This window comes from Sturnira hondurensis, unplaced genomic scaffold, assembly GCF_014824575.4.
Source record: "Sturnira hondurensis isolate 20B ecotype Veracruz unplaced genomic scaffold, ASM1482457v3 Scaffold0000022, whole genome shotgun sequence".
NCBI classification, from domain to species: Eukaryota; Metazoa; Chordata; class Mammalia; order Chiroptera; family Phyllostomidae; genus Sturnira; species Sturnira hondurensis.
Window position 1 is genome coordinate 3,049,832 of NW_028072653.1, and position 26,591 is coordinate 3,076,422.

At 38.0% G+C, this 26,591-nt stretch overlaps 1 protein-coding gene across 2 annotated transcripts in view; it reads left to right on the forward strand.

The window, feature by feature from the left end:
• Positions 1–1,582: 1,582 nt before the first annotated feature.
• GABRG2 (gamma-aminobutyric acid type A receptor subunit gamma2) overlaps positions 1,583–26,591 on the forward strand; it is an 81,162-nt gene continuing 56,153 nt past the window's right edge. For both annotated transcript variants that reach the window (XM_037037096.1, XM_037037739.1), the window contains exons 1-2: positions 1,583–2,102; positions 25,443–25,594. In XM_037037096.1, the coding sequence (XP_036892991.1) occupies positions 1,996–2,102; positions 25,443–25,594 (259 nt within the window). In that variant the 5' untranslated portion in view covers positions 1,583–1,995. The remainder of the gene's footprint in view (positions 2,103–25,442; positions 25,595–26,591) is intronic.

Genomic DNA, 26,591 nt, shown 5'->3' on the forward strand with positions numbered 1-26,591 from the left:
ACTGGATTCACTGATTCCATTTCTATAGATTATCTCATGTGGTCTTTGTACGTATGTGAGTATACAAACCTTGGCCTCCAAAAATATGTTCAAATAGCTTCACTAAATATAAATACACAGCTGTAAGCCACCCAGGTGTCTTTGTTAAAAAAATCATAAATAAAAAGAGGGCTAAATTTTCTCACAGTGCAGCAAGGAACAAGGAAACTACAAAGAAGGGGGTTTACATTTGTTTTGGCTCCAATTCAATTATAGTAGGAAGAAGTCCACTGACTACAGAAGTGAATGTAGTCACTGCTTTTATTGGATTTTCCCTAATCCCACAAAATAACTGTCTGGCGTAGAATTCTGAAGTCACGCAGGTGTCCAGGTATGTCTGTCAGGCCTTTTTTGCTGCATAGTCAGAATATGCCTCTTCGGCCTCTGTCATGAGCAGAAGCCACCAGTAACTCTCTCTGCTTTTCTTGGGTGTCCTGTAGGGTTGGAGATGGAGAGAAGACCTCCTCATCTTTGGTACTATTTCTATGCCCCCTGGACTCCTTCTTGATGTTGCCTCCCTGGAAGATTAAGTTTACCTAGAAAAATCAATGGTTTTCATATAACCCCCTGCTGTGTTCCAGGGAAGGGTCTAATTGGTTTTCTTCACCTGTATCCCTACGTGAACACCTTTGCTCTGGTCTTGACTCTGCAGAAACCTTGAAATACTCTTCCACCTTCTTCTCTGTGCTCAGTGAGTGGAGTTCCCTCTGTGGTGGATGAACTAGGTTCCAATAGAAGGATGTCTCTCATGTATCAGTATCCATGGTAACATTCAGTGCCAGAGGGAAGCCTGCTACCACTCATTCACCCCAGACATTTTCAGGATTGTCATGAAGAAGAAATAAAAAAAATGTCCACTCAGCACAGCAAATAAACATCCCTTTATACTGTTAGATGTTCTCTTGACTCTCTCCCTTTGTCCAACTTCCCTTCTAAATGCCCCCTTTGGTTTTGTGGGTTATATGCTTTACTGGGGCAGCTCTCTCCACGCGATTGCATTCTTCAGCCCTCAAGTACTTGGTTTGTGTCTCTACATTCTGAGAGCAGAACAGGAAGGAGTGCATCCTGGAGAACATACAATTTCTTCCTGTCTTTTAAATCTGCTAGTGTTCTCTCCCTTCCGTCCAATTGAAAATCCATCAAAGCTAGTTCCAAATGGCTGGTTTTACAGAGAGGCATCCCCGTCTCCCCTGCACGCTGCTCTCCCCTTTCCCACAACATGATCATGGTTTCTAAGGCTGCAGGATTTCAAAGAAGGATTCTTAGCAAATCTGAGGAGGCAAGCCTCCTGTCATTGGTGTAGAGTTTATGAGCCAGCCCGAGCCTCTCCTGGCTTTTGTGGAGAGGAAAGGCAGCCCTTGCGTGCCTGCGTGTGCAGTGAAGGGTTAAGAAGCGCTGGAGAGACACCACGCATGTGTTAATTCGTGCTGCTGCGGTGCGCATCACTTCCACTTTGACCTCCTAGTTATCACGCAGAGATTCTCGTGATTTTTCTATTTCTTTTAAATACACAAACACACACAGCCCTGCCCCCTCTAAAAGAAAAATCAAAACAAACAAATAAACCTACAGGGATGGACCCGGGGGGAGTACGTGTGAGTGTGTGAATGCCAGGGGCATGAGTGTGTGTACCAGCATGCATGCCTTTCTCTTCCCCTTATTTGTCTCTGTGCGTCTTTCCCTGAACCCTCCCCCTGCCTCAATTATATTATTCCCCCAGACTTGGAAGCTGCTCCCGGAGCTGACGCTTTGATGGTATCTGCAAGCCTGTGTGCTGATCTTATTTCTGCTCCCTGAATATTAATTCCTGAAGCTGGTAGCAATGCATCTCCCCAGTGACGGGACCTACTAGAGGCAGGTGGGGGGAGCCACCATCAGATCCCAAGCATAATAATAATACAAAGGGGAGGGATTCTTCTGCAACCGAGAGGCAAGAAGCAGAGGGGGAAAAAAGCGATGAGTTTGCCAAATATATGGAGCACAGGAAGCTCAGTCTACAGGACTCCTGTATCTTCACGGAAAATGACGGCGTGGATCCTGCTCCTGCTAACGCTCTACCCAAGGTAAGATGTGCTGGTTTTGGCTTTGTTTTGCCCCAGAGAGGTGGGGGAAGGGGTGGGGATGTGGCATTAGGGAGACCACCCAGATGTAAAACTCTCCCAGGGTTTGGGGCTTTGTAGTTTAGGGGAATGTGAATGTGTGGGGAGGGGAAAGGAGGGAGGAAAGAGGAAGGTCACTTTCATTTATGTATCAATTCATTCCATTGATTTGTTTTGTTTTGGAGTGGAAAAGCTATCAGTGTAAAGACTTTGTGTCTGAGGAGTAGCATTTTGATTTTACTGCAAAATTATGTCTGGGGGGGCTATGCTGATACATGTGGGCATTTGAGGCCATGTTGGGGGCGTTTGGGGTGGGGGTCCGGAGGAGAGAACTGCAAATGAGGTCCGGGCGCACCCCCGGGAGAGATGTGTTTGGGGGGAGGGGTTCTGTTCGGGTACATCAGAGTACTGCTTGCGCCTGCACTTTGGCGTTCCTAAGATCAGCCAGCCAGGTTTTCTATCCAGCCCCATTGACCTGGCAGCAGGCTCCCTGATGGGGAAACATGGTTCAGCACCAGGGACAGCAGTTCTGCTTAGGGCCAAGTGGAAAGAAGCTTGTCTAACCCTATAGGACACCCCTAAATTTACACAGGACATCCATAGAGTGCAGGTAGAAGGCCAACACAGCCATGGAGCACTAATGACATCCAGGGCCCTATTCTGATTAGTCCTACCCCCTCCTTGAGATGGGGGGGGTACTTTTGGGTATGGGCTTAGAGAACCTTGTTGGTGCATGCATGGAGGAATATATGCCTGGAAAACAGTTGGCCTCGGTGCAGTGTTGAAAAACATGCTGAACCAGGGGAACACGATGCAAAATTTGTGAAGTATGTTTTCATGCCCTAGAGACTTGCTTCACTAAATAGAAAAGATGGGAAGAGGAGATGGATTCCCAAACCCCTGAGCAGGTGTGTGACCTGAAGTGCTTTGAACTTCCTTGGACAAAAAGAATCAGAGGAATATTCCTCCAACTACAGTTCACCATTTATCCACCCACCTAAACACTCCCCACCCCCAACGCACACCTCAGGATTCCCAGCAAGAACCAAAGGCAGGTCAGAGACCCCCTATCTACATTACTTGAACTCTCCAATAGTGTCATTTTGAAACAAAGCTCTATATTTAGGGTAATTCTCCTCTCCCTGCTACCAGAAAAGAAAAACTAGCCATAGAATATATCAAGCCACTGCCCTAAAATTTTTGTGGGAGTTGATACTTTTATGTAGCAGTTGTAACAAAGGGAGATAAAAGGTTATTTACTTTATTTTAAAAGTAACTAGTCAACCATCCTTCTTTCTTTAAGGGAGGTAATGGGAGATGCCAATTTCTGATAAACAGACCCAGGCAAAATAAGGAGGGAAAGGCCCTCCTGGAGTTTTTAAGCAGCGAGAGGGTCTGCTTAATTTTCCAGTATTTTTTCACACTTCCCTCCTTCACTATAAAAATAGAGTACACTTTCATTAAGAGTACAAGATTAAGTAGATTTCTTCGGAGAGGAGTGGTCCTTTTAATGAAAATGGTTTGTGTGCAAATACATTTTAGTGGGATCCGAGAAAACAATCTTTCTCTTCCAAAGTTGCAGGCATGTTCTCCTGTCTAATACGGATCGTTCTTAATGTGTTCCACATATTAGAGAGTTGACAGTTGCTTATGGGTAGAAAATATCATTCGCATATTCCTACCATGTATGCAACCTGTGGATTAAAATCCAGATAAGACAGGGAAATATGTCTTCCCTTCCTACTCCCCTTACATCCATCTTAGTAAACAATTTTGTAACTAAATAGATGAGGACATTCTTATGTGTGTTAGCCTAATGGTCTTACTTTAACCAAAAATGGGTACATTTATCGTTATTCATAATAGTATCATATCCAAGATGTTTCAGGAGCCCCCATTTTTCTTCCCAATATCATATAAAAAGTAAAACTTAAAAATACATTTTAATTTTCCATTCTTAGCATAGTAGCCTAGATGAGCATTTTAAACAGCTCTAAATAATGGGAGTTACGAGTCATAAACTCTCCAATAGGAAGATTTTCACATCCTCCCAGGAATGACAGAAACAAGTGGTAGTTTGGTGCAGAGAATGTGATTGGAGTTTCAGTTTTACTGCACTCCCATACAAAAGCTATTTGGGTGGCTGAATCAGGCTGGGTGGAAATAGAAGCTTTGATCTGAAGTTGGTCTTAAAGACGAACTATGAATTACAGAAAAGTGCGTGGGATCCCAGAAGGTAATCTGAAAGAGGCTTTTCAGGTAAACAGTGGCAGTAGAAAGTTGAAGAGAAATTACAAAAGAAACATCTAATTGACTTTTTCACTTACATAACTCCAACGAGTACGTTTTCCCCCTGATTTAATTGACTATACTCATTAGGTTGGCTTTACAAAAAAGCAAAGTGAGGAGGAGTAGAAAGCATTGAAGTGAAAATATGCAATAGCTAATATCTCTTCTACTGTGTGAAAGAGTTAATTTTGAAAACTCAAAATTATCCACACTGTCACTTATCATGTGTACAGTGTTGTTGTGGCATCGTGTGGAAAACTTGCTAAAATGGGGATTCCTGGACCATGCGCTGGAAGACTCTGAATCAGTGTGTCCGGGGTGGAGCCCAGGAATGGTCATTTTCAACAAACACCCCGCACTGCACTTTGGAGAGAAGGGGTGCATGCCTTGCTAACGTCCGAAGTTTATTTGTCACTTATTTAATGTGTAAAGGCATTTTCATTATCGCTACTTTATTGAACAGATGAGCACAATGAGTTAATTTTATCTCAGGATTTTTTACTTGTATATAAATCATTGAGTATATTATAAAAACCATTAAGGGTAAGGAATAGCTATAAAGAATTTTTATAAACCCTCCTCATATAAGAGAGAACATTGGTTGAAAAGAAACAGAGACCTCTCTCATTAAAGGTATGTATGCCTGTGTATATAGTTGTATTTTTAAATTATATATAATCCATATGGAAATATTTATACATATAGGTTTTAAAACAAATTTCCTAATTTTATAAACTCTTTTGATGTAATTACATTCTATTTCAGAGTAAAAATACCTTAAAAGAAAGAAACAAAGAGACATACAACAGAAAATTATTTAGAGTAAATAGAAATATGTGCTAGAAGTAAAGATTTTTTTCTTAAAATAAAATAAGATTTTATAGTATACTTCAAGTGATAAAAAATTAATTTTCAAGGAGGGATTAGCAGAGATGAACCTGATGAAATCTGTGACAATCTAACCCTTCCTCTGAAGTGCTAATGCTTAATTTAAAATAGACATTAAGTCAAAAATTTGTAAATATGTTTTTTCTGTTCTTATCTGTAGCCTAAACAGAAATACTTCAGGTAGCTTTCTTATGAGGTGCTGACATTTTTTTTATCCCATAAGTAGTTTTTTCAGAGTTTTTAACTTTTATAGGCTATGAACATGCATGGAAGGCAATATTATCACTCTTCATTATAACCCTGTTTGTTTACAGAATTAACCTCTAGAGACAAGCTTGTTTTTTCCTAATGTTCCAGCTGGTTTTGTTTAGAAAAAATCATTTCCTCAGCATATTTAATTGCTTAGTTGTAGACATAATATTACAAACCGTCTGCATGGAGGCAAACATCTACATAAAAAATAAAAAAGAAAGGCAGAAAGAAAAGAAAAAAGAAAAACTTATTACTAACTATTTTTCAGAATCCAGCCGCCTACCACCCTCTAGACAAAACATCTGGATCCAAGGCAGGAGTTAAAAATTGGCTTTTAATTTAAGTAATTAGTTACATAAATGCCAGCGTGATCTCTTAGACACATTTTAGAAGAACTAAGTGCTAATCTCCTCAAAGCAATTCAATTACAGAATATTTAATGATTGAGGTCTCCATTTGAAAATATGATTCATGCAAGGATTTCTGCTCCACCTGAAATGAAGACTAACTTTAGAGACTTTATCTTTGTTGTACATATTACATCACCAAGGTTGTGGTTATCTCTCACTATTCAATTTCCTAGCCATCCCAAGACAGACTTCCCACAGTTCAAATACAACTGGATTCCTACGATTACTACACATAATCGTAGTTGAAGGGAAAAGAATTTATCTCTTTGGTCTAAGAAGCATGTTAGACTGGTTATTTTTAAGAAATAGCATGCAGAGGAGAAACTCAAAGCCAAGAGAAGTTACCCTTTTGGAAGAGACATTTTGCATTTACAAGGGAAATCTCCATTTGGAAGGGCGTCTCCCTCCCACTAACAGGTGGAGGAGGCTGGTAGAAATGGTTATCAACGGAGAAGGCAGGGCCTTGAGTCTCCATAATAATCATACGTTCAGTTTACTGTGCTTTGCCTGATAGCCTTCCAAGCCTGCCTCCCCCCACCTCCAGTTTCATCTTTTGCCTTTAGCTGGAGATGGTAATAAGGTGGTGGACTGGGCATTCAAGGGAGTTATGCAGTTTTCCGGGGTACTTTTCATGTATACAGGAGGCTATACATAGTATCACACTTCCATGTGTTTTCCTCCTGGTGACTTGTCTTTTTTACTACCGTCAAGAACCTAGAAAGTTAGAGAGAAAATTACTTTTCCTCCCCTACATGGTTCTGCAAAGTACTTCTGCCAAGATCACAGATCGCGGAAGATTGATGAAAAGTTCTAATTAGCACAGTTTACGAACTGTTTGACCACCGTGGGTGTGGGCACAATTTGAGCACTTAAAAACTCAGGATTCCCATTGGGATGTTCATTCTAGATATGACAACCTAGGCAGATAAAGGTAAAGAGAAAAATCCCTCCCTCCACTCCCGGGTCATATGAGATCTATGTGACATCTTCCAAGTTAGTGTGGGCAGTGAAGATTTCCTCTACTGCTCTAGGTTCTTTTGGCTAGTCTAATAATTAAATCTACCTGAGACAGGTTAAGAAGAGAAAACAGCCAAATTCAATGCCATACGTGCATACAGCAACCCACATACATGAGAGCTTCAGAGGGAGGGAGGGAGGGAAAATGTGGTTTCTGTGAGATTATGAAGTAAGGAGACAGTCATGCCCTTGGGGCTTCGGAGCGGCATTGCAGGACGAGAAGAGTGGAGGTGCAGTCACTGACAGTCTGCCCCGCGGTACAGACAGATCACCACAAGTTATCTCTGATAATTCCTCATTTCGGGCACGGCCTCTAACTCCACTCATTTTGGGTAGTCGGAGAGAAAAGCGGGGGTCCAGGAGTTTCTGTTGATCCCACTCAGTTTCCTTTAGCTCAGAATAATCCACCTACTACAGAAGGACATCTGGGGGTGACTTGTTCTGAACCCCCACATCGGAAACTAAATAGTCACAACCTAGTATCAGTTTCAGGGTTTCAGATCAACCCATGTCAAGCACACATATACAATGGAGCGAAATTTTAATATAAAGATAAATGTGTAATGTTTATTTTAATTACCCTATAAAGCATATATTTCAAATATATACTAATGAATTAATAGATAACTAATATACTATATGTACTATATTTCACTAAAATCTATGAAGTAGTTATTGTCAACTACATTTGACAGATTGGGAAATCAAGATTATAGAGAAATTCAATGACCTGCTTATAAGCAATAGATAATTAGAAATATAAAATATATACTTCATAAAATAATAAAACGAAAAAGTAGTATGTGTGTGGCTAGACACAGATCTAGATGCAAGATGATAAACATATATGCATATATAACAGTGCATGTGTGTGTCTGTGTATCTGTGTGTATATCCTGTCCTGCCCTTCCTGTCCTGTGTCCCTTAGTGGGTGCCCTCCAGGAACCAGGAGGCAGCTTTCGTCCCAGTCAGCAGTACTAATTGCGTCCCCGAAAATAATTATCAACAAGGTCACTGTCCATTCCCCCCGCTGACCAGCCAACGCAGTTGATACAAAGCAAACGTCTCCTTTCTGGGGCCACACCGCTGCCTTCCCCAGTGCCGCTCACCATTCTACCCAGACCCCTTCCTCCTCCCCCGGCAGGGCCTCAGAGGAGGCCACCTCCTTGCTTTATTTCTTGGAACAAAGCTACTCTTCCCAGGATGTCCCTTTCTAAATATTCCTTTTGCTTTTTTTTTGTATAAATAAGGATGATTTGGAGTTGTCTCAAAAAAGACTTAACAAATATATGTACACAAATGATTGTAAGAACTGGTTATATGTTAGATGTGTCGCTAATTATTTTCTGAATGTTTTGACCAGTTTCACCCCATCAATAATACTGTTTTCTCAGTAGAGTAGCTAATTAGTCTAGATTATCTAGATTTATCAATATTAATTTTTGTAATTATTTGATTCTATCTTCAGACAGTAAAGTCTAGAACAGACACCTTACTTCCCATGAGCCCACTGAACAAATTAAAATAATCTATATAATAGTATGCTTTGAGATCCTCAGCTTCCATCAATCACACCATTCTTAAATTTATCATCTTTTGTTGAAAGCTCTAAGAAGAAATGCTTCAAATTAATCCACTATTTGGTTGTTTTGTGAGTTTAAAAACATGTTAAATGGCATTATTTAGACCCTGGACCAAAATTATGCTTACAAAATACATTTTCTTAATGGTTCTGTCTCTGTATATAAATACAGCTTAGTCTACAATTCAATCATTACCCAGGAATTTAGCTTCTGCATGTTATTCCATTTTCAAAGAAGAGAACTCGCTTTTCCATGGAGTAAATTTACAGAGTAATCTGCTGCAGTGTTCCTACAAAAATTCTTAGAAAAGTGAAAGACAAAGTGAAGGCAACTATACTGAATATTAAAGTAGAAATAATATTGCTATTTTAATATCTGATGTTTGTATCTTCAATATGTAGATATATAAGGTTGACATTTTAATTCACCTCAATTATATTTGCAACTTCTTTGATAACTTTGGCATGTGATAACCTTTAATTTCTAGAGGCATAAGAAGATGTTATTTCTAGAATCTGGGGCTTTAATTTTTGCTGAGAACGTTTGCACGCACATTCTTATTCTCTCCATGGCCTTGTGAGTTAAATGAAGATATGTTATCCTTTGAAAAGCTGTAAAAAAATGAGATACCAGGAGCCCAAGGGACTCACCCATGGCTCCCTGAATATCATCCGTGAAGCAGGGTTTAGCCTTCCTACTCTCGCCTTAGTCTATACGCCACACAAACCTGGTCACCCTTCTTCTTTCTGAAAGCAAGAAGGATTGTTCCTACTCTGAAATGCAAAAATAATTGCATTGTTCCAAGATACAACAGGCCTCTTCAATTTGCTTAAGTGAGAGTGTTACTTGCTATTCATTTCTTTCTTATTCTAGAGAATAAACACCCTTTGGAAGGAAATGAAAGTCCTTTTACGTTACATGCTAGGGTAATAATAAAATTTAACTGCAAATCATATTAATCTATAACATTATGATATGAGTCCAAAATACGGTGGTAATTCCATATCATTATAAAACTCATTGTATACCTCTATAGATAAAGTGCCATGTAAATATTAACTAAGTAGTACTGATCACACATTTGCCACCCATTCATAAGGAAAATCATAATGAATAGCAAATTACATAATAGTGGGGAAAAACAAGGAATTCTTTTTAAGCAAAGATCCTTTGTGATCATTGAAACCCTGCCATAAACTTGTTCAGTTGTACAACCAAAGTTTATGTACTGAGACAAATATAAACTGAATTCTGTACTTTCGTACACATTTAAACAAAATGGCCAAAACAAACTGAATGGGACTTGTCAGTGTAATCTTGGTAGAAAGAAATAAATGACTGACTGTTACGTCATTTTTTGAGGGTTCTCAGTCCTTTTTGTATAAATTGCTTTCGAAAGCACCTTTGCAATAGATCATTGAGGGAATCTACTCTAGACACAAAACACATTGAGGTACCGTGCCTGAACTAGGTCTGTGCTGGGGACTGGGCTTAAAATCACGGGGCAGCTGAAGCCATGCTGTGCGCCATCATGAAGTGTGAACCTTCTGGGATAGCAGTGACCAAAGAGGCGTCCGGATAATTATTAAATATTAACTCAGATAAAAGCCACACCAAAAAGCCACAGGGTGACACGAGAGAGAACAATAGCTCTCTGGCAAGAGCAAAGGACAGAGAGAGAAACTGAGAGCAACAGTCCAGCTGAAACCCACCTACAATCATCCAACTGGTTGATTTTAATATTCCAACACTTTTCTTGTTCCTAATAGTTTTGCTGAACTTGTCGCCCTCAACTGAAGAGGTTTCTACTTGAAAATGAATGTGTCTTTTTGGGGGGAAGAAGAAGAAAAGGGGTATAAATGTTTTCAAATGTTCTGAAAACTTTTTGTCAGTATTTTTCAAAATCTTTGCAATAAAGATCATATTAAATATAATTAAAGCAACATGGTCATCTATGACATTATTTTAACACACACAAAATTTACAAATCAATGGCTATTTGTTGAGTTTTTGTTCCCCTTACTCCCTATCCTGTAGGTTCTCAAATTACATGCATGATAATGGTCTATTTTCTCACCATCACTTGCAATTGATTCAATTTCTCTAAACCATTCACAGTCCAATATAAGTAGTGAAATACAGTCTAAGTGAGGTGGGGGGGAGGGGGAGGGTGGGGACAAAATCTACCTTAAATACACATACCAGTGTGTGCTTCAGTTACTTTTTAAAATATTAGGCCTTGAAAACTTGGATGTAATTGGATCAAAAAATATGGTGAATATTTTGAAGCTTTTAAAATTAGTGCAAACTATACTGTTTAAGGCCTACAGACATACACAATAAGATTTTAGGGCCCCAGTAATTTTTTAACATTAATACATTATAATCCTTGGTAAGAATATAGATCGTAGTAATTATTTGCAAATAAATTACCAACTGCTTTTTAAGATCAATTTAACTATTTTCTTCCAGTATGCCCCTTCATTATATTCTCTTAGAATGAGCGAGGGAATATTTAGTTCCTCTCAAATAATTACCATTCTAAAAGCAAAGGTGTCCCATCCTTGTACACATGCACACAAAACTGTAACTTAGTTCATTAAAAGCTCTACGGTTTTCTGCATTTTAGCCATTATAGAGGGACTAAAACTGTGTCTATTAGGTTTATGTTTTTTATATTTTATTTTATTATGGACTTGAAGAAGTACTTCATAAATCTTAAGTAAAAATCCATGTCTAACACATATAGTGAAAATATTTTTCCTTTTTTGGGGTGATTATTTACTTATATAGCAAAATTTGTCATTTTTAAATTATGATTAGTATTTTTTCTGTATTTGCTAAGAAATTTTTAACTCCCCTTCAGTTTGCAAAGATATTTTCATACATTTTAGGAGCTTTGTAGTTGTAGCTTCCTCATGTAACCCTGTGATCCATTTAAAATTATTATTATTTTTATTTAGTGCATGTTGGAATTAGATATTCATCCCCTTCATGCATTTATCTGATTGTTTTAGCCTCATTTTTTGAAATAACTTTTCTTTTCCCACGGACACTCCTCAGTAACTTTGACACAATGGCATATATATATATGTCTAGGTCTCTTTCTGACATTTTTATTCCATTCCATTGATCTCTTTGTCTATGCCTAGGCCAGCACTATATGAGTTTAAACGTTGTGGTTTTATAGACATCTTCAAATCAGTTAATAAACATGAAGCACATTCATATGTGCTCTTCTTTTGCAAAACACATTTGTCTATTTTTTTTTTAGATTTTTAAATTTATTTATCTTTAGAGGGGAAGGGAAAGAGAGAAGGAGAGAAATATCAATGTATGGTTGCCTCTCGTGAGCCCCCTGCTGGGAACTGGCCTGCAACCCAGGCATGTGCCCTGACTGGGAATCGAACCGCGATCATATGGTTCACAGGCCTGTGCTCAGTCCACTGAGCTACACCAGCCAGGACACATTTGTCTATTTTAAATCTTTCATATCCTTACATGTTTTAGAAAATTTCCCAATTTATACCAAAGCAAAACAAAAATGTCCAATTTCATCTTTGTTGAAATGATCTTGAATATATAGATCAATTTAGACAGTACTGGCCTTTTTGACAGTCTTAAGTCTTTCAATTTATAAACATGGTTTCATTCACCATTTGTTTTGGTTTCTTTTAATTCTTGTCACCGACTTACTATTTATTTCAGTGTCAACATCTTGCACATTTCCTTAAGTTTATGCTTAAGTATTTTGCATCTTTTATTCTAGTATCTATTTTCCAAATGTTTACTGTTATATAGTAAACCATTTCTTTTATATATCAATATATATCCTGTGATATTAGTTCTAGTAATTAATTCTAATGGTTTTTGTAGATTCTTTATGATTTCTATACACACTATTGTCTTCTGCAAATAAAGACACTTTCACCTCAGAAGGACTTTCTAAAATGTAAATATGGTTAAAGCTTCCCAATAACTCCCTTTTCTCCCATAAGATATGATTGTCTTGGCTAGACAGTATATACACCCATGTATTTATTGTGCAAAAGGGATACGTTTTTACAGTGAGAGAGGGCCTAATTATGAATAATGATGCCAGAACCACAGGTGCCAACTGGAAGTTTCCCAGGCAAACTGGGCATACGATCACTCAACACGGTCCTCCCTGACCTGAACCCTGACAGCCTCTCCGGCGTCAACTCCTGCCCTCCAGCAGACACAGGTCGGCTACCACACTGTGGGTCAGTAGATTCCTAGGGACGTCAGCCTTACTTTCCTGCCTCCTCTCCACGTGCCCTTTTTAGGGCTTCTTACCCTTCTTCCATTTTCTTTTAAGTCTTTTAGTCTTTAACACAGAGTGTTCACCTGAGAGGTGTTTTAAGGTCTGTCAATATTTTTATTAGACATCGTTTCTACTTGTGGTTAAAAAGGAGAGATCACAGTGAATACGTTTCACTAAGCTGCTATTTTTGAAAGTATGAAAATATTCCATAAGAACAGTGACTCTGGGTAGATTATTTTCTAGTGATACCACATGTCACTTCTCTTTTCCATAATAAAATAAACAGCAAATAGAATCAAACTCAGTGTTATAACACCAAGGACATGTTGGCACTCAAATAGTGCTTGAAACATCCGCCATAGTGACTATGCGTTTCCAGGTGCCCTTGTGGTCAACAGGTCGTGAACAATGTCCACAGTCCGGGACGGGAGCTCCTTTCTGGAGACGGGCTGCTGCCGTGTGCACAGACCCGTTTCTCTGATGAATAAGCATCAGGAGAAACTCTGCGAAGAGTCACATGGGGAGGGAGAGATGTCCTCATTCAAGCTGATTCTCCTTGACTTCAGACTTACTTCAGACTTGAAGTAATCTCCCAAGCCAATTCTTAATAGATACTTAAGTATTGATGAAATTTGATCATAAAAATACACATGCACACAAAGCAGAAGACTGGAGACGGGGGTTATACAGCCTGATTTAGGTGATGTGAATGGTGGCCTGCTTCATTCCCATTTATTTTGTGAATCATATTTTGTTTGATCCCTATCCACTATGCTCCCAGCACTCTACCTGATACAGAAGATCCAGCATGGAACAAGGCAACCATAGTCCTTGTTCTTGGGGAACTTATATTGTAGAATAAAGACATGTTTTTTAAAAAAACATAACACTGTATTATAGTAATATAATATGTACTGTAACCATACTTTTACTTATCAACAGTATTCTACTTTGTATTGATTTCTTTCACTTATTACCTCTGATTTAAGGAAGCTGTATAACCACATACGCATTTTACGTTCAACCTTTTTTTAAACCCAGAAATTTACATGATGTTGTTCTTTTCCCCTTGAACTAGGCTAACAGAGGATAGCATCTGACTCTTGTTGAGCTCTAAATTGCTATGCTCCATATAAATAAAAATAAGTGCAAAGTGGACAAACTTGTTTCTCCATGCCTTTGGCCTTCCTGCTATAAATATTTATTGAATTCCCAATAATACTTGGTTGGAACTGCACTGGAGGTAAAAGAGTGAGAAAAACAGACATCTTCTGAATCCCCGTGGAGCAGTGTGGAGGCAGGCAGGCAGTAAACAAATAAGAAACTTCTACATATGATACATGTTGAGGCAATAACTAAACAAGTGTGGAGCCATGGAGAAAATGAAGAAAACCTTTGCTGCAGATGGATGAACAGGAGGGGCTCCTGAGTGATGAATAACAACCTGAGACTAGAAGAGGGTGGAAAAATTCAGCCACAAGAAGATTGAAGGGGAGAGTTTCTCAGCATTGGGTAACATAGGTGCAAGGACCCTGAAAGGGACCCTGAAAGGGGTAAGAACCTGGTTGTGTTAGGGAGGTAAAAAAGGGCCCAGATGGCTCTAAGACAGTGATTAAGAATGAAGAATCCAACATTCAGGGATTGGGGGGCGGAAGGCTGCATGACCTTGCATGACCTTGCAGCCACAGTGAGCACTTTGAAGTGTGTTCCAGAGAGAAGTTTGGATCGTGAGAAATACTTTATATAACACACCATCAGTGTTCCTTCGAAAGAAAAATGATTTTCCTTCTATGATTTGGGAAAATAGAAGGAAAAATCACTTTCCTTCTATGATTTGGAAAATGGTTAGAGTTGCAATTTACCTACCTATATTCAATTGCTTGGCAATTAACTTAATGATTGACTTTCAGCTTCTTTAGAGTTATATATAGTGCCATATATATATATATATATATATATATATATATACACATACACTGTGTATATATATGTATACATATATATATACACACACATATACATGCACTGTTTTAAAACTTATGATCATGGATTAGCTATTGATTCTGCTATTATGTCAATTATTTGAAGCATACTAATTATTTTATGGCATTGTTATAAATCATTGCACTCTGTTTAACACATATCAGCAGATGCATTTTTATAAAGATTAATACTTTGCATTAAAGAAATGACAGAGAGGGTTCCAAAATTCCAAATTAATCAATATGATTTGAGAGTAATTATTTGGGAGACTAATTTTTAATTAGATCTAGAATTTAATCTAGAATTTAATTCTAGCTTCTCATAGAATTAACAAAAGTGTGCTTATCTCCTATTCATAAATAGCTGTTGAACTTAATCTGTGTATAGCAGAACCAGGGAGGGTAATGTCCCATCTAAAGCCTGAAAAATACACAAAAATCTACTCACCAAATTGAAAGGAAACCACAATACTATTTTTCTCTCTTACCAGGAGATTTAAAAATTTTTAGAATCAATTACCTCATACTTTAGTGTGAGAAAATTTCACAAAAATCTCACATCAAAGAATATTTTCAAATTCAGTGATTTACTTTACAATGTAATAGTTTTTTTGTTTGTTTGTTTTATTTTCAGGTTTGCATAGAGAAAGATTGACCTTTATTGGTGTACAGTTGTGTGAATTTTAATACACCTGTAAATTCTTGTAATCCACTATCCCAAGTCACGATACTAAACAGTCTTATCTCCCCCCAAAATAGTTCCCTCCTGCCACCGATTTATAGTCCCACCCTTGATTCTGGCAACAACTGGTAAATTACCTGTCACTGTAGTTTTTCTTTTCTTTTTTTTTTTTAATGCAGTTGTGGGTTTTTAAAAATGTTTTATTTATTTATCTTTAGAGAGGAAGGAAAAGAGAGAAGGAGAGAAATATCAATGTATGTTTGCCTCTCGTGAGTCCCCTGTTGGGGACTGGCCTGCAACCCAGGCATGTGCCCTGACTGGGAATCGAACCTCGATCCTGTGGTTCACAGGCCTGCGCTCAATCCACTGAGCTACACCAGCCAGGGCCTCACTGTAGTTTTTCAATAATGTGACTTAAGGAGGGTGGGATGGGGAGAAAATATAGGCAGCTGTAATTGAACAATAAAATAATTTAAATAAAAAAGAATGACATATAAGTGGAATCATACAGTTGACTCAGCATGGTGCCTTTAGATGCATAAGTTAGTGAGGTGTTAATAAGCACATTAAAAGATGTTCAACATGATTAGCCACTAGGTAAATGCAAATTAAAAGCATAATATGATACCACTATATGCCTTTCAGAATGAGCAAAGTGAAAATAATATTGGCGAGACCAAATGTTGGTAAGGATGTGGAGCAACTAGAACTTTTCACACATTGTGAATAGGAATAAAAAATAGAGAGAAGTTTTGCAATTTTGTTTAAGAGTAAGCCTATACCTAACATAGTACTCATTTCAATACATTTTAATATATTTCAATTTGATAGACTTGAATATATATCTGAAGATATACAGAGATTTCATATAATAGAATTGACCTTCATGTTCATTTTTTGACTCCCAGTGACTTTGAAACTATCCTAAATCTGGGATAATTTTGCCTTTTGTTCCTGGGCCATGAGAAAGTACACAGAGATTCTTAGATCCTTCCGCGGCCTCCTTATACCTAAGTGAACTATTTTGCATGTTTATATGTATTACCTTCTATTTGCTAGAAGAGGGAACCAAAAGTTTTATTAGTTTCCCCAAATGTTTTGTGTTCCAGAGAAAAATATTCTTATCTCAGAAACTGAAATTTGGAAGTGAATACAGAGACAGACTGATAGAAATAACCTTAATATCAAGGTGGAGATGCTGGTAGACAGAGGTTAGTCATACTCTACCATGGGACAATGTTTTTCTAGTATTGCCTTGTTTTGTTATTTAAATGTTGCGTCATTCTACCTGTTCCGGGTATTTGTCTCCTCAAATAGATGAGAGGTGTTTTAATATCAACATTGCAGTTTGCACTTCTTTCCACCTGCAACTGTGCCTTGTGCAAAAGTATCTGTAATACGCGCTGATTAACTGGAGAATCAAGACATCTAAACCTGTAAGGATCTGTTTCCCAAATGTGTCCACCTTCACAGTTTTTGCCACGTCTGAGAGACATCTGGCTATTTATTTTACTTAATTATTATCATAAAACTAGTATTTTAAAAATACAATTATTTGATTTCATATATTTAATACAAATAATAAAACCTGTAAAATCAGTTTTACTTTTCATAACAGAAGACAACTGCAAAGTAAATAGCATGAAACCAGAATAATGTTATCGTGTTGTAATTATATATTGTTTTCTCCCAGAAGTTCTGAGCAGAGTGTTGCTCTCCTTAGAAATTAGGTTATCCAGTTGGAAAGTGTGGTTAAAGCCAAATTACAAATAAAATGAGATTCTGTCCTTGATATAATTGGAAGTGCTGAAAAAAATTTTAAAGGAAAAAATTTTCTAATTACTTGTTTTCCAGTCTCTTAAATGCTATGCCTATGAGGCACTTACAACTGTCTGGGGAACCAGGGATAGGTATGCTCAGCTTTGGGGAACACGAGCATGGGGAGGTCAAAATAGGACCCAAATATTGATGGCAATCATCCTTCGGCATGTTATATAGATAGTTCATTTTAATATTAGCGACAACTCATTATGCATATTTGTAAAGAGTAAGTTTTGCCAAGTTAATTTTTACAAATATTGAATCTTTAAAAAAGGTCATACTCTCATTGATTCATTCCATATTTTAAAAAGCATTCATTTGGTATCTTACCAAGTGCCAGGCACTTGCAAAGGTTTGGAAAACAACACTGTTGAAAACCAAAACACTTCTTGCCTTTAGGGACCTAATAACACTCTACTTTTAATGCTCACACCTAAACCTAATTTTTAAAACACATTTGTTGTTATTATTATGAGGTAAAATGTGTACCAAGTACATAAGACATAAGTATGGCCCAATGAATTATCACAAATTGAAATAAAAACCCGTATAACCACCAGCCTCGTCTGAAAATACAGTATCACCAACACCCTGGGAAACATCTGCACATCCAGCTCAACTCCTTGCCTCTTGCTCTGCTCTCAAAAAGCCATCATTGTTCTGACTTTGAGCTCTAGGCTTGAATTTTGCCTGACCTTAAATTTTGCAAAAGGAGAAATGCAGAGTGTGTGTGTTCGTGCGTGTAATGTGTAGCATCTTTCTCAAATTTTTAGTTTTCAGATTCGTTTTGCTGCAATTAGCATTAGGGGTTCACTAATCTATGTTGTCATACAATATTTCAGTATGTACACATACCACCTTGTATTTAACCATTCTTCTGTGGATTGAGTTCCCATTCATTTCTGTTGCCAATAGTGCAGTAATCAGCATTCCTGGGCATGTCTTTGAAAGGCCATATGCACACATTTGTTTTTGGAGTAAATCTAGGGATGGCCTTTCCGATGATAGGATACCCCAGTGCTCATCGTGAGCAGACACTGCCTAAATGTTGTCCCTCGGCAGTGCATGAGTCCTAGTTGCTCCACATTCTCCCATTTTTATTTAAAAAGGGTTAGAACAAACTGACAACAGCCACACAACCCACAGAAAATGGACTTTGGAGACAAACCCAGAAGGTGACCTGACTTTGATGGTTTTTTCCCATTATAGCCCCGGGCCCCCGTGAACCTTGTAGTTGCCTTCTCCACATCTCCCCTCCTCACCTTCTTAATTATCCCAATTAATTTGGCATTTGTGACGACCACATGCTCTTTGGGAAGCCAATTCTATCTTTGATACTAGTTGTAGAACATAAGATTATTTTTAATTTTTAAAAGATTTTATTTACTTATTAGATAGAGGGGAAGAGAAGAAGAAAGGGAGAAAAACATCAATGTATGCTTGCCCCTCACATGCCTCCAAGTGGGGACCTGGCCCGCAACCCAGGCATGTGCCCTGACTGGGAATTGAACCTGCATCCCTTTGGTTCATAGGCCCATGCTCAATCTACTGAGCTACACCAGGCAGGGCTTAAAATTAGACTAAAATAATTCATATAGTCCCACTCTATGGCCCTAGATATTAATTTCAAAGTATGAGACTTAGGCTTTATAATTACATATGACAGGGCCTCCTTATTTAGTTTGAACATTCTGATTCTTGCAATAAAATTCATCTTGGCTAATAAAACCCCACACATTTATTGAATATAGGTCACTGGTGATCTAATAAAATAAATAGTTTGCATTGTACACAATAGAATATGTACTTCTGATAACGATGGACTGAGTCAAATAAACACACTTGCCACCAGCTGTTGTTATCCTAATATTTTTAAAATGAACTAGGTATGAGCTAAGGAAGTCATTACAAGTAGGACAATTCACTGTCAGAATCAATAGGAGTTTACTTCCCCGCCTTAACTCCACTGTATCTGCATATACACAATTGTCTGTACACATCTGTGCATAGAGCACCCGTCCCAACAGCTTCTGTGCTCTGATGCTCCTAGTCACTGAACACCAGCACAAGGGCTCTCAAGAGCTCCTAGTCCTCTAGACAATACAGAGTCTCCTCCTCCACGATCAGGTTCCAAGTCCCGATATCCTTTGGTGGTATGTACTCACCTTACATAGCTGCTCCTACCCTTTTACTGAAGGCCACCTTTTGCAGTCACTGGCAGAACCCTGTAAAACGGCCTAGCTTACGCGCTTGCCTTACCCGCTGCAGTACGCATTGCTTTGCGAGCCCAGAATTGTTTAAGTGATGCAGCTTATCACATCCATTAGGTTAAATTGTGAGCTGGGCTTTATTCCTCAGCGTGGGGAAATCAAATCACTGGTATCTGCAATGGCAAGCTTATGAAATTTGAATGTTATTAACTTTGTGCTGAAGGTGCCATACTTTTATTGAGCTCAGGCATAAACTAATTTGTTGTCCTAAGGGAAAAATGAGTTTGAGCAACCATTTATTTTGGCTGATCTTATTTTTTGGTGAATGTACAGTGGCAGATTCTCTGGCCCCAACTCCTGTTTCAGAGGCTTGTGGTATAATGGTTTAACATTTTGCTTTGGCTGCCTAAAGTGAATATTGGTAAATAGCATTGTTTTCCTTCAAATCCATTGGCATTTGCCACCATAAAGATAGAATATATATATATATATATATTCTATCTTTATATATATATATATATATTCTATTATAGGAATTACAGTAGTTTAAGAATTAAGTGGGAAAATGTATAGGAAGTTCTTAAAGTTATTCTTAGAACACAGTGAATATTTAACAGTATTGACTATTGGTTTATTTACCGTAGAAAAACTAGGTAGCAAAAAAAGAAGATTCTTTCCACAAACCTGAATTAAGCATGTATTCATGGAATTTATCATCTAGTAATGGAGACAGACAAACGCCAGCCACTAAATACACATTATGACAAATACTAAGAAGCAAATAAAGGACTGAATAGGGTATATAAAGGGGGGGTGGGGGACAAAGGTAGATAAATGGTGAGGGAGGGCCTCCATGAGAAGATGATGTTTATGTTGAAAATTGAAAGGCAAGAAAGAATAAGCCATGCTGAGTATTGTTTTAGAAGTTGGAGAGAAGGAGAGATTGTCAGTGGAAAGAACAATACAGACAAAGGTACTGGGATTTGACCAATTTTCTGAAACTCAACAGACTCTCAGGTAACACCATGATCTAAGGAACAGCACATTCTTCTGTTACTGATGCTTCAGGACTGTGAGGTTCCCAACCGGAATTTAGAGCCTGATGAGAACGTAGGGTAGCTGGGGACCCCTGGGAGTGCAGGACAAGGAAGGAATAGATTCTATACTATATAGTGGAGACAACGGTACAGCTAAAACTGGCAGAGCAGCAGGTCCAATGCACTGGAATTTTTAATACAACAGTTGCAAAGGGTTTATTCTACTGGGATATATGTCTTGGGAGATTTATTTTGATCATCTAAAACACTCCACATTTGACTCATTGCACCTGTGAAATAAAAGTAAGCAAAACTTGTACCAATAAAAAAGTATTAATAAAATTAATGGTTCAAAGAAATCAAATGGTAATCATTTAAAAATATTTCAAGTGTGAAAGTAAATGAGTTTTCCAGTTCTGGCCATATTGAACAAAATGGAAAAGGACTCGTGGACATGGACAAAAGGGGGTGGTTGTGGTGGGGGGGAGGGGTATAAGGGGACTTAATGGTAATGGGAAAAGTACAACAAAATTTTAAAAAATAAATGACTTTTTGTTTATTTGCCTATTTACATATGTCAGAGAATATATATAATATATATTTTATATATTCTGTCTTTATGAAGCCAAACAATGGATTTAAAGATAGCTGAGCCCTGGCTGGTGTAGCTCAGTGGATTGAGCACGGGCCTGTGAAGCAAAGGGTTGCTGGTTCAGTTCCCAGTCAGAGCACATGCCTGGGTTGCAGGCCAGGTCCCCAGTAGAGGACATATGAAAGGCAACCACACATTGATGTTTCTCTCCCACTCTTTCTCCTTCCCTTCTCTTCTCTCTAAAAATAAATAAATAAATAAAAATATTTTTAAAAAATAATAAAATAAAGATAGCTGAATGAAATGCTTTATATCGCACCCAAACATTTGCTATTGTACACCCTGGGCTTTATCTTTTGGAATTTGAAATACTTGGATTAAAGTTTATAATTCCATAACTGCATGATTAATCCTTACAGTGACAGATATCTAGAATATGAACCAAATTTAAATATTTAGAATCTCCTATATTAATGAAAGCAATCTCTCATTAAGCATTGTCTCTCCAGTATTCGTTTTGTTTTTCTAACCCACTTATGAGTATTTCTCCTAAATATTATTTTTGTTCCTGATGGCAAATACAAATTCATTACATGTTTGTATTCATGCATAAATTTAAATCATGAATAGAACTATAAAGATGAAAATTAAAATTAATAACCTCACAACATGGTCATTCTGAGTCAGATTTAAACTAGGAACCTAGGAATCTGTATTCTTAAAAGGGCTCACCCCAGCTCACGTGCACACACACACACACTCACACCAGAGTTAGAACCACTGATTTAAACATTCTGTGCCTGAGATTCTCAAATTTAAACATGTATATGAAGCACTTGAAGATTTTATGAAAATCAAGAATCCGATTTAGAAGCCCAGGTAGGGTCCAAGATTCCGCATTTTACATTTCTAGCAATTCCCCAGAGGCGCTCCTGCAGAACCCAAAGCTCTCAGTCAGACGGCTTTCTAACAATTTTTTGAAAGCTTTCAAAAATGAAAGCTTTAGAACATTTTCTAGCACTACCTTCCAGAAATTGTTACTCAAACTGTAAAAAAAAAAGAATGTTTCCATTATGATAAGTTAATTGAGTAATATCAATTGTAATTCTTTCCTCTTGTAAGATTGGGGGGGAATGGAGACAACTATACTTGAAGACTAATAAAAAATGTTTAAAGAAGATTATTTTTTAAACTGAAGGACCCAAGAAAGCATCATCACTTCTAAAGTCTATTTATTTAAATAGGTGCCTTTAGCTAGAAGTTTAAATTTGTGTTTGCTCTAAGCCCATTCGACTGTTAAGTCAATTTTCTTGAGTCTTTATCAATTTATTTCCATCCTGGTGTTCTCACAGAGCTCACAATTGTACACAGTGGTCAGAGTTCTTCACCCCTTGACTGTTCACCCAGAAACGGGGATGTTCTTAACTCCAAAGAATCACAGAGGGAAATCACAACCAACATGGAATGAGGCTCCTTTTCCTTTTTTAAAGACAGATCCGGGCACAATCCCAGATTATGCACCAGCCCTGTTAATTTAGACATCAGCTGGAGAAGCTCTAGAGAATAAAAACTTCATTGGTAAGGGCTCATTATTTTTCTTCCTGGAAAACATCTGTTTTGAGTCCTTCGTCGCCTGTATTAGACAAAAGCCTAATAGAAGAAGCATCTGTAGAATCAGGCTTAGTTACACAGTTGGAGCTGTTGTTATCAGCCGCGGTGGGCTCTTTAGAGTAATAACTGTAATAAGACTCTTTCCAAAACTATGCGTCAGGCACTATGCTAAGCGTTTAGTGAGTATTCTCTTAACCTTATGCAAAAATGTGATATGAATACTAGTGTTAACTTTATTTTCCAAAGAGAATGTTGATGTTTAGCCAGATTAAATAATTGGCTCAAGGTCATAAAATAATGACAGGGACACGAAGCCAGCCCACAGACCTGGTAATGCCGAACTCCTAAATACATGCCCTTAATTTCTCTACTCTGTTTAACCTCTCTGTGGCTAAATAGGCATTTTAAAGTATGAAAAGAAATGCATCACTGATGCTATGAAGTGACACCAATATGATTATCCTTCTGGCATCCAATAGGGGGTGAGATTAAGAGAATTGTTGGTGCAATTCTGGAAAGTGACATTTCTTCTAAGCAAGTATTTCTCATCACTTCATTTGAACTATTTTTCCTTCTTGTTCACCAGGTAATAGCGATGTCAGTAATGCAGCACCAATGAGGCTTAGACTATTTATTTCTTAGCAGGAGGAAGTGCTTTAAGCAAGCAAACCAAACAACTGAGTAATACATATCACCTCCCCTTGAAGAAACTTTAATAGGGTGCATGTGTCTGATCAAGAGAACCAGAGAAGTGAGACAGACACTTCTGTGTCTGGGGAAGAGAGACAGATAATTTTTTTCTGAAATGGCCCTTTTGTGTGACCAAATTAAACAGTAGTAAAATTTCATTACAATGACATCTAATGGGACAAACATGTTTTTTTCCCCCTCAATGATTTATTGGAAGGATTTAGAAATATCTCAGAGAGAATTTTTTTCTTCTTAAAGTAGTCAGATTTGGGTCACAGGATTAGAGTTCCATTAGGCAGGGTTCCCGGGGCTCTAAAGAAGGAACTGGGGGTCGAGAGGGATTATCTTCAAAGAGAAATGGTCTCTGCCCCATAAAACTGGTCAGGCCACCCTCCTCCCCTACCCCGCCCGTGCCCAGTGGCGCCCTCTGCAGGCGCGGCGATGGCAAAGCTCCCCTGTTACTAAAGTGCAGGATGGAAACACTGCTGTGTTGGGTGTAATGCAGATGCGTGGCTCAATTTACATGGTTCTTTTTCATAAAGGAACATAAAAAAGAGATTACTCGCTTACTAAATTGATTCATGCCTGTGATTTCTCTTAAAAGTTCATCTCCCTCACTCATTCTCAGGCCAGGTTAATCACTTATTAGCTTTCTTCTACCATTTTACCATCTATCTATGTTTCCAAGCTTCATATATAAAACACAGCCATATATATATGACTGAGTATAACTGAAGAAAGGCGATACATATGGTTTGAGAAAAACATATTTTTAATGAGCATAATACATATATATTCAATTAGGGTAATGTGGGGCAGTGATTTGATTTCTGACAAGATTCAGTCTATACCGTGTACTTAGGAAAATAAATTGAAGACAGGTGGGATATTTTATATTTGACATTTGTTATGTTTTTCACCACAAACCCCAGATGTAACCCTTTTGCACTGAGTGCTGATAAAAATGAAAATGGCACCTTTTGTAAGGTTTTCCCTTACCTCTAGATACGGAAAATACAATTGTCTTGTGCATTGTGGGCCGTGGGAGAGGGGGAATTGAACTTGGGGCAGGGGAAAAACAAGCTACAGTAATTCTACTATCTTTCCAAGGTCAGCCTTAGCTTCCAGTCCAACCATGGGGATTTTCTGATATGTTTGGGCATGGAAAACTGAATCACAGCATATTTTGTGGCCTTCTGATCACTCAAAATATGTAGTTTCATTTCTATGATTGTAATACATTAAGCAATAGTATGAATGTCCAGTTTAGGAGCTTTTGCTATAGTAAAGAGTGGTTGAAAGTCTGCAAGTATATTTTTCTTCATAGTACCAGGTTCTTAACCAAAGATAAATGAACCGCCCTTGCTTCAGTGCAAGAGAGGAAAAATACACATACGCACGGCCTGGGGGAAGCAAAGGCAGCAAGACTGAGCTCTCCTAGTAGTTCAACCGAGGAGGGAGAGGCTTGGCTGGCGGTTTGTGGGAGGGAATCTAATTATCAGTCTCTTACTTTCATTAATAGGTGGGAGCAAGTTAATGTCTCACAGGAAAAAGAAGTAGACATCACGCCTGAATTCTCAGACTGCATTCTGATCGTTTAAGCATCACTTCCACAAAAATAGGTTAATCAATAGGTCCTTCATGAGGCTGGGCTGTTGGGCAGAAAGAACGTCAACTATAGAAAAGGCAAAAACAACTGGTAAAGAATAGTCTATTTGTAGGTGGGAAGGCAGAGCATTCTGAAAACCTGGAGAGTACACTTTTATAAACTGTAACCTCCATTGTGAGGTTCAATGATCTAGACTAATCCTCAGGTAGGAATTTTCACTATAATCCATTTTAATTTTTATTCCTGTAACCCGGTTTCATTTCTGCTTTTCCGCCAGTGCTTTGGGAGTAAAAGTTAACTTGGATGCAGTCTACAAGTTTCTTAACCAATATTTTTGTTTGCTCAGCCTCACTAGCCAAAAATCTGATGATGACTATGAAGATTATGCTTCTAACAAAACATGGGTCTTGACACCCAAAGTTCCTGAGGGTGATGTCACTGTTATCTTAAACAACCTTCTGGAAGGATATGACAATAAACTTCGACCTGATATAGGAGGTATGTGGAAATCTTTTGCAGTGTGGTGTGGATAGAAACTCATAAACATGCCTACCACATTAGAAAAAAAGTCAGCATATTTCGAAAACCATAGCCACTTAAATGATACTTTTACTGAATGTTATAAAATAGATAAAGAATATACAAATAGCATTCCAGTTTGAAGGTAGGAGGGGTGCTGATAAGTTCAAATGAACAAAGATAATTTTCAAATGTTACGTGAGAACTGGAAATTCATTTTTTGGCTGGATAGCCCAGACAAAGGCTGTAGAAGAAAAAACAAGTTCTTTATGAAGTGATATAAAAAAGAAACAAGCAAATAATGAGAAAGGAGGTATATCCATTGCCCATTATAACAAACAACTACAAATTCTTAGTGGCAGATCCGATGGTCAAGCCCCAAGTTCAGAGGACAGAAGTGCCCCATTGGGGTGACAGCAAGGTTGCAGGTATATGGAGTAATGATGAGTTCATTCCACCACAGAGAGTTAGGGCATGACCCCTTTGAGGAAAATGATAAAGATGAGACAAATGTTGAACTGAAGCCCAGAATGACATTATGAATCTTTGTTCATTAAATGCGAAATGAAAATGGAGCGCATGCATTTGGTCATAGATGTAACACGACATTATTTTCAATGTCAGACCTCTTTGACAAATAGGTGTGTGTTGGGTTTCCATATGGTTTCCTCGTGTTATCTGATGAGTCCCAGAATCCATGAAGTCACTGAGGAAGATTGATTTAGTGATGGCTAGAGGCGTCCGTGGATACAGTGGGCATAGAAGGAATCAACAGGTGCACCTACGCCAAAACAATTCACTATCCTTGTTGCTCTTTTTATCTACTTCATGCTTCTTTGACATATTTTTCTAGGTCACAAATATTTTTTTCCTATATGGAGCAAGTCAAGCTGCAATGCCCAAATAAATTTCGGAGCCTGAGGGAAAAATGGTAAAATTCAGGCCATCTGAGAAAAAGATAAAAAGAAAATCTGAG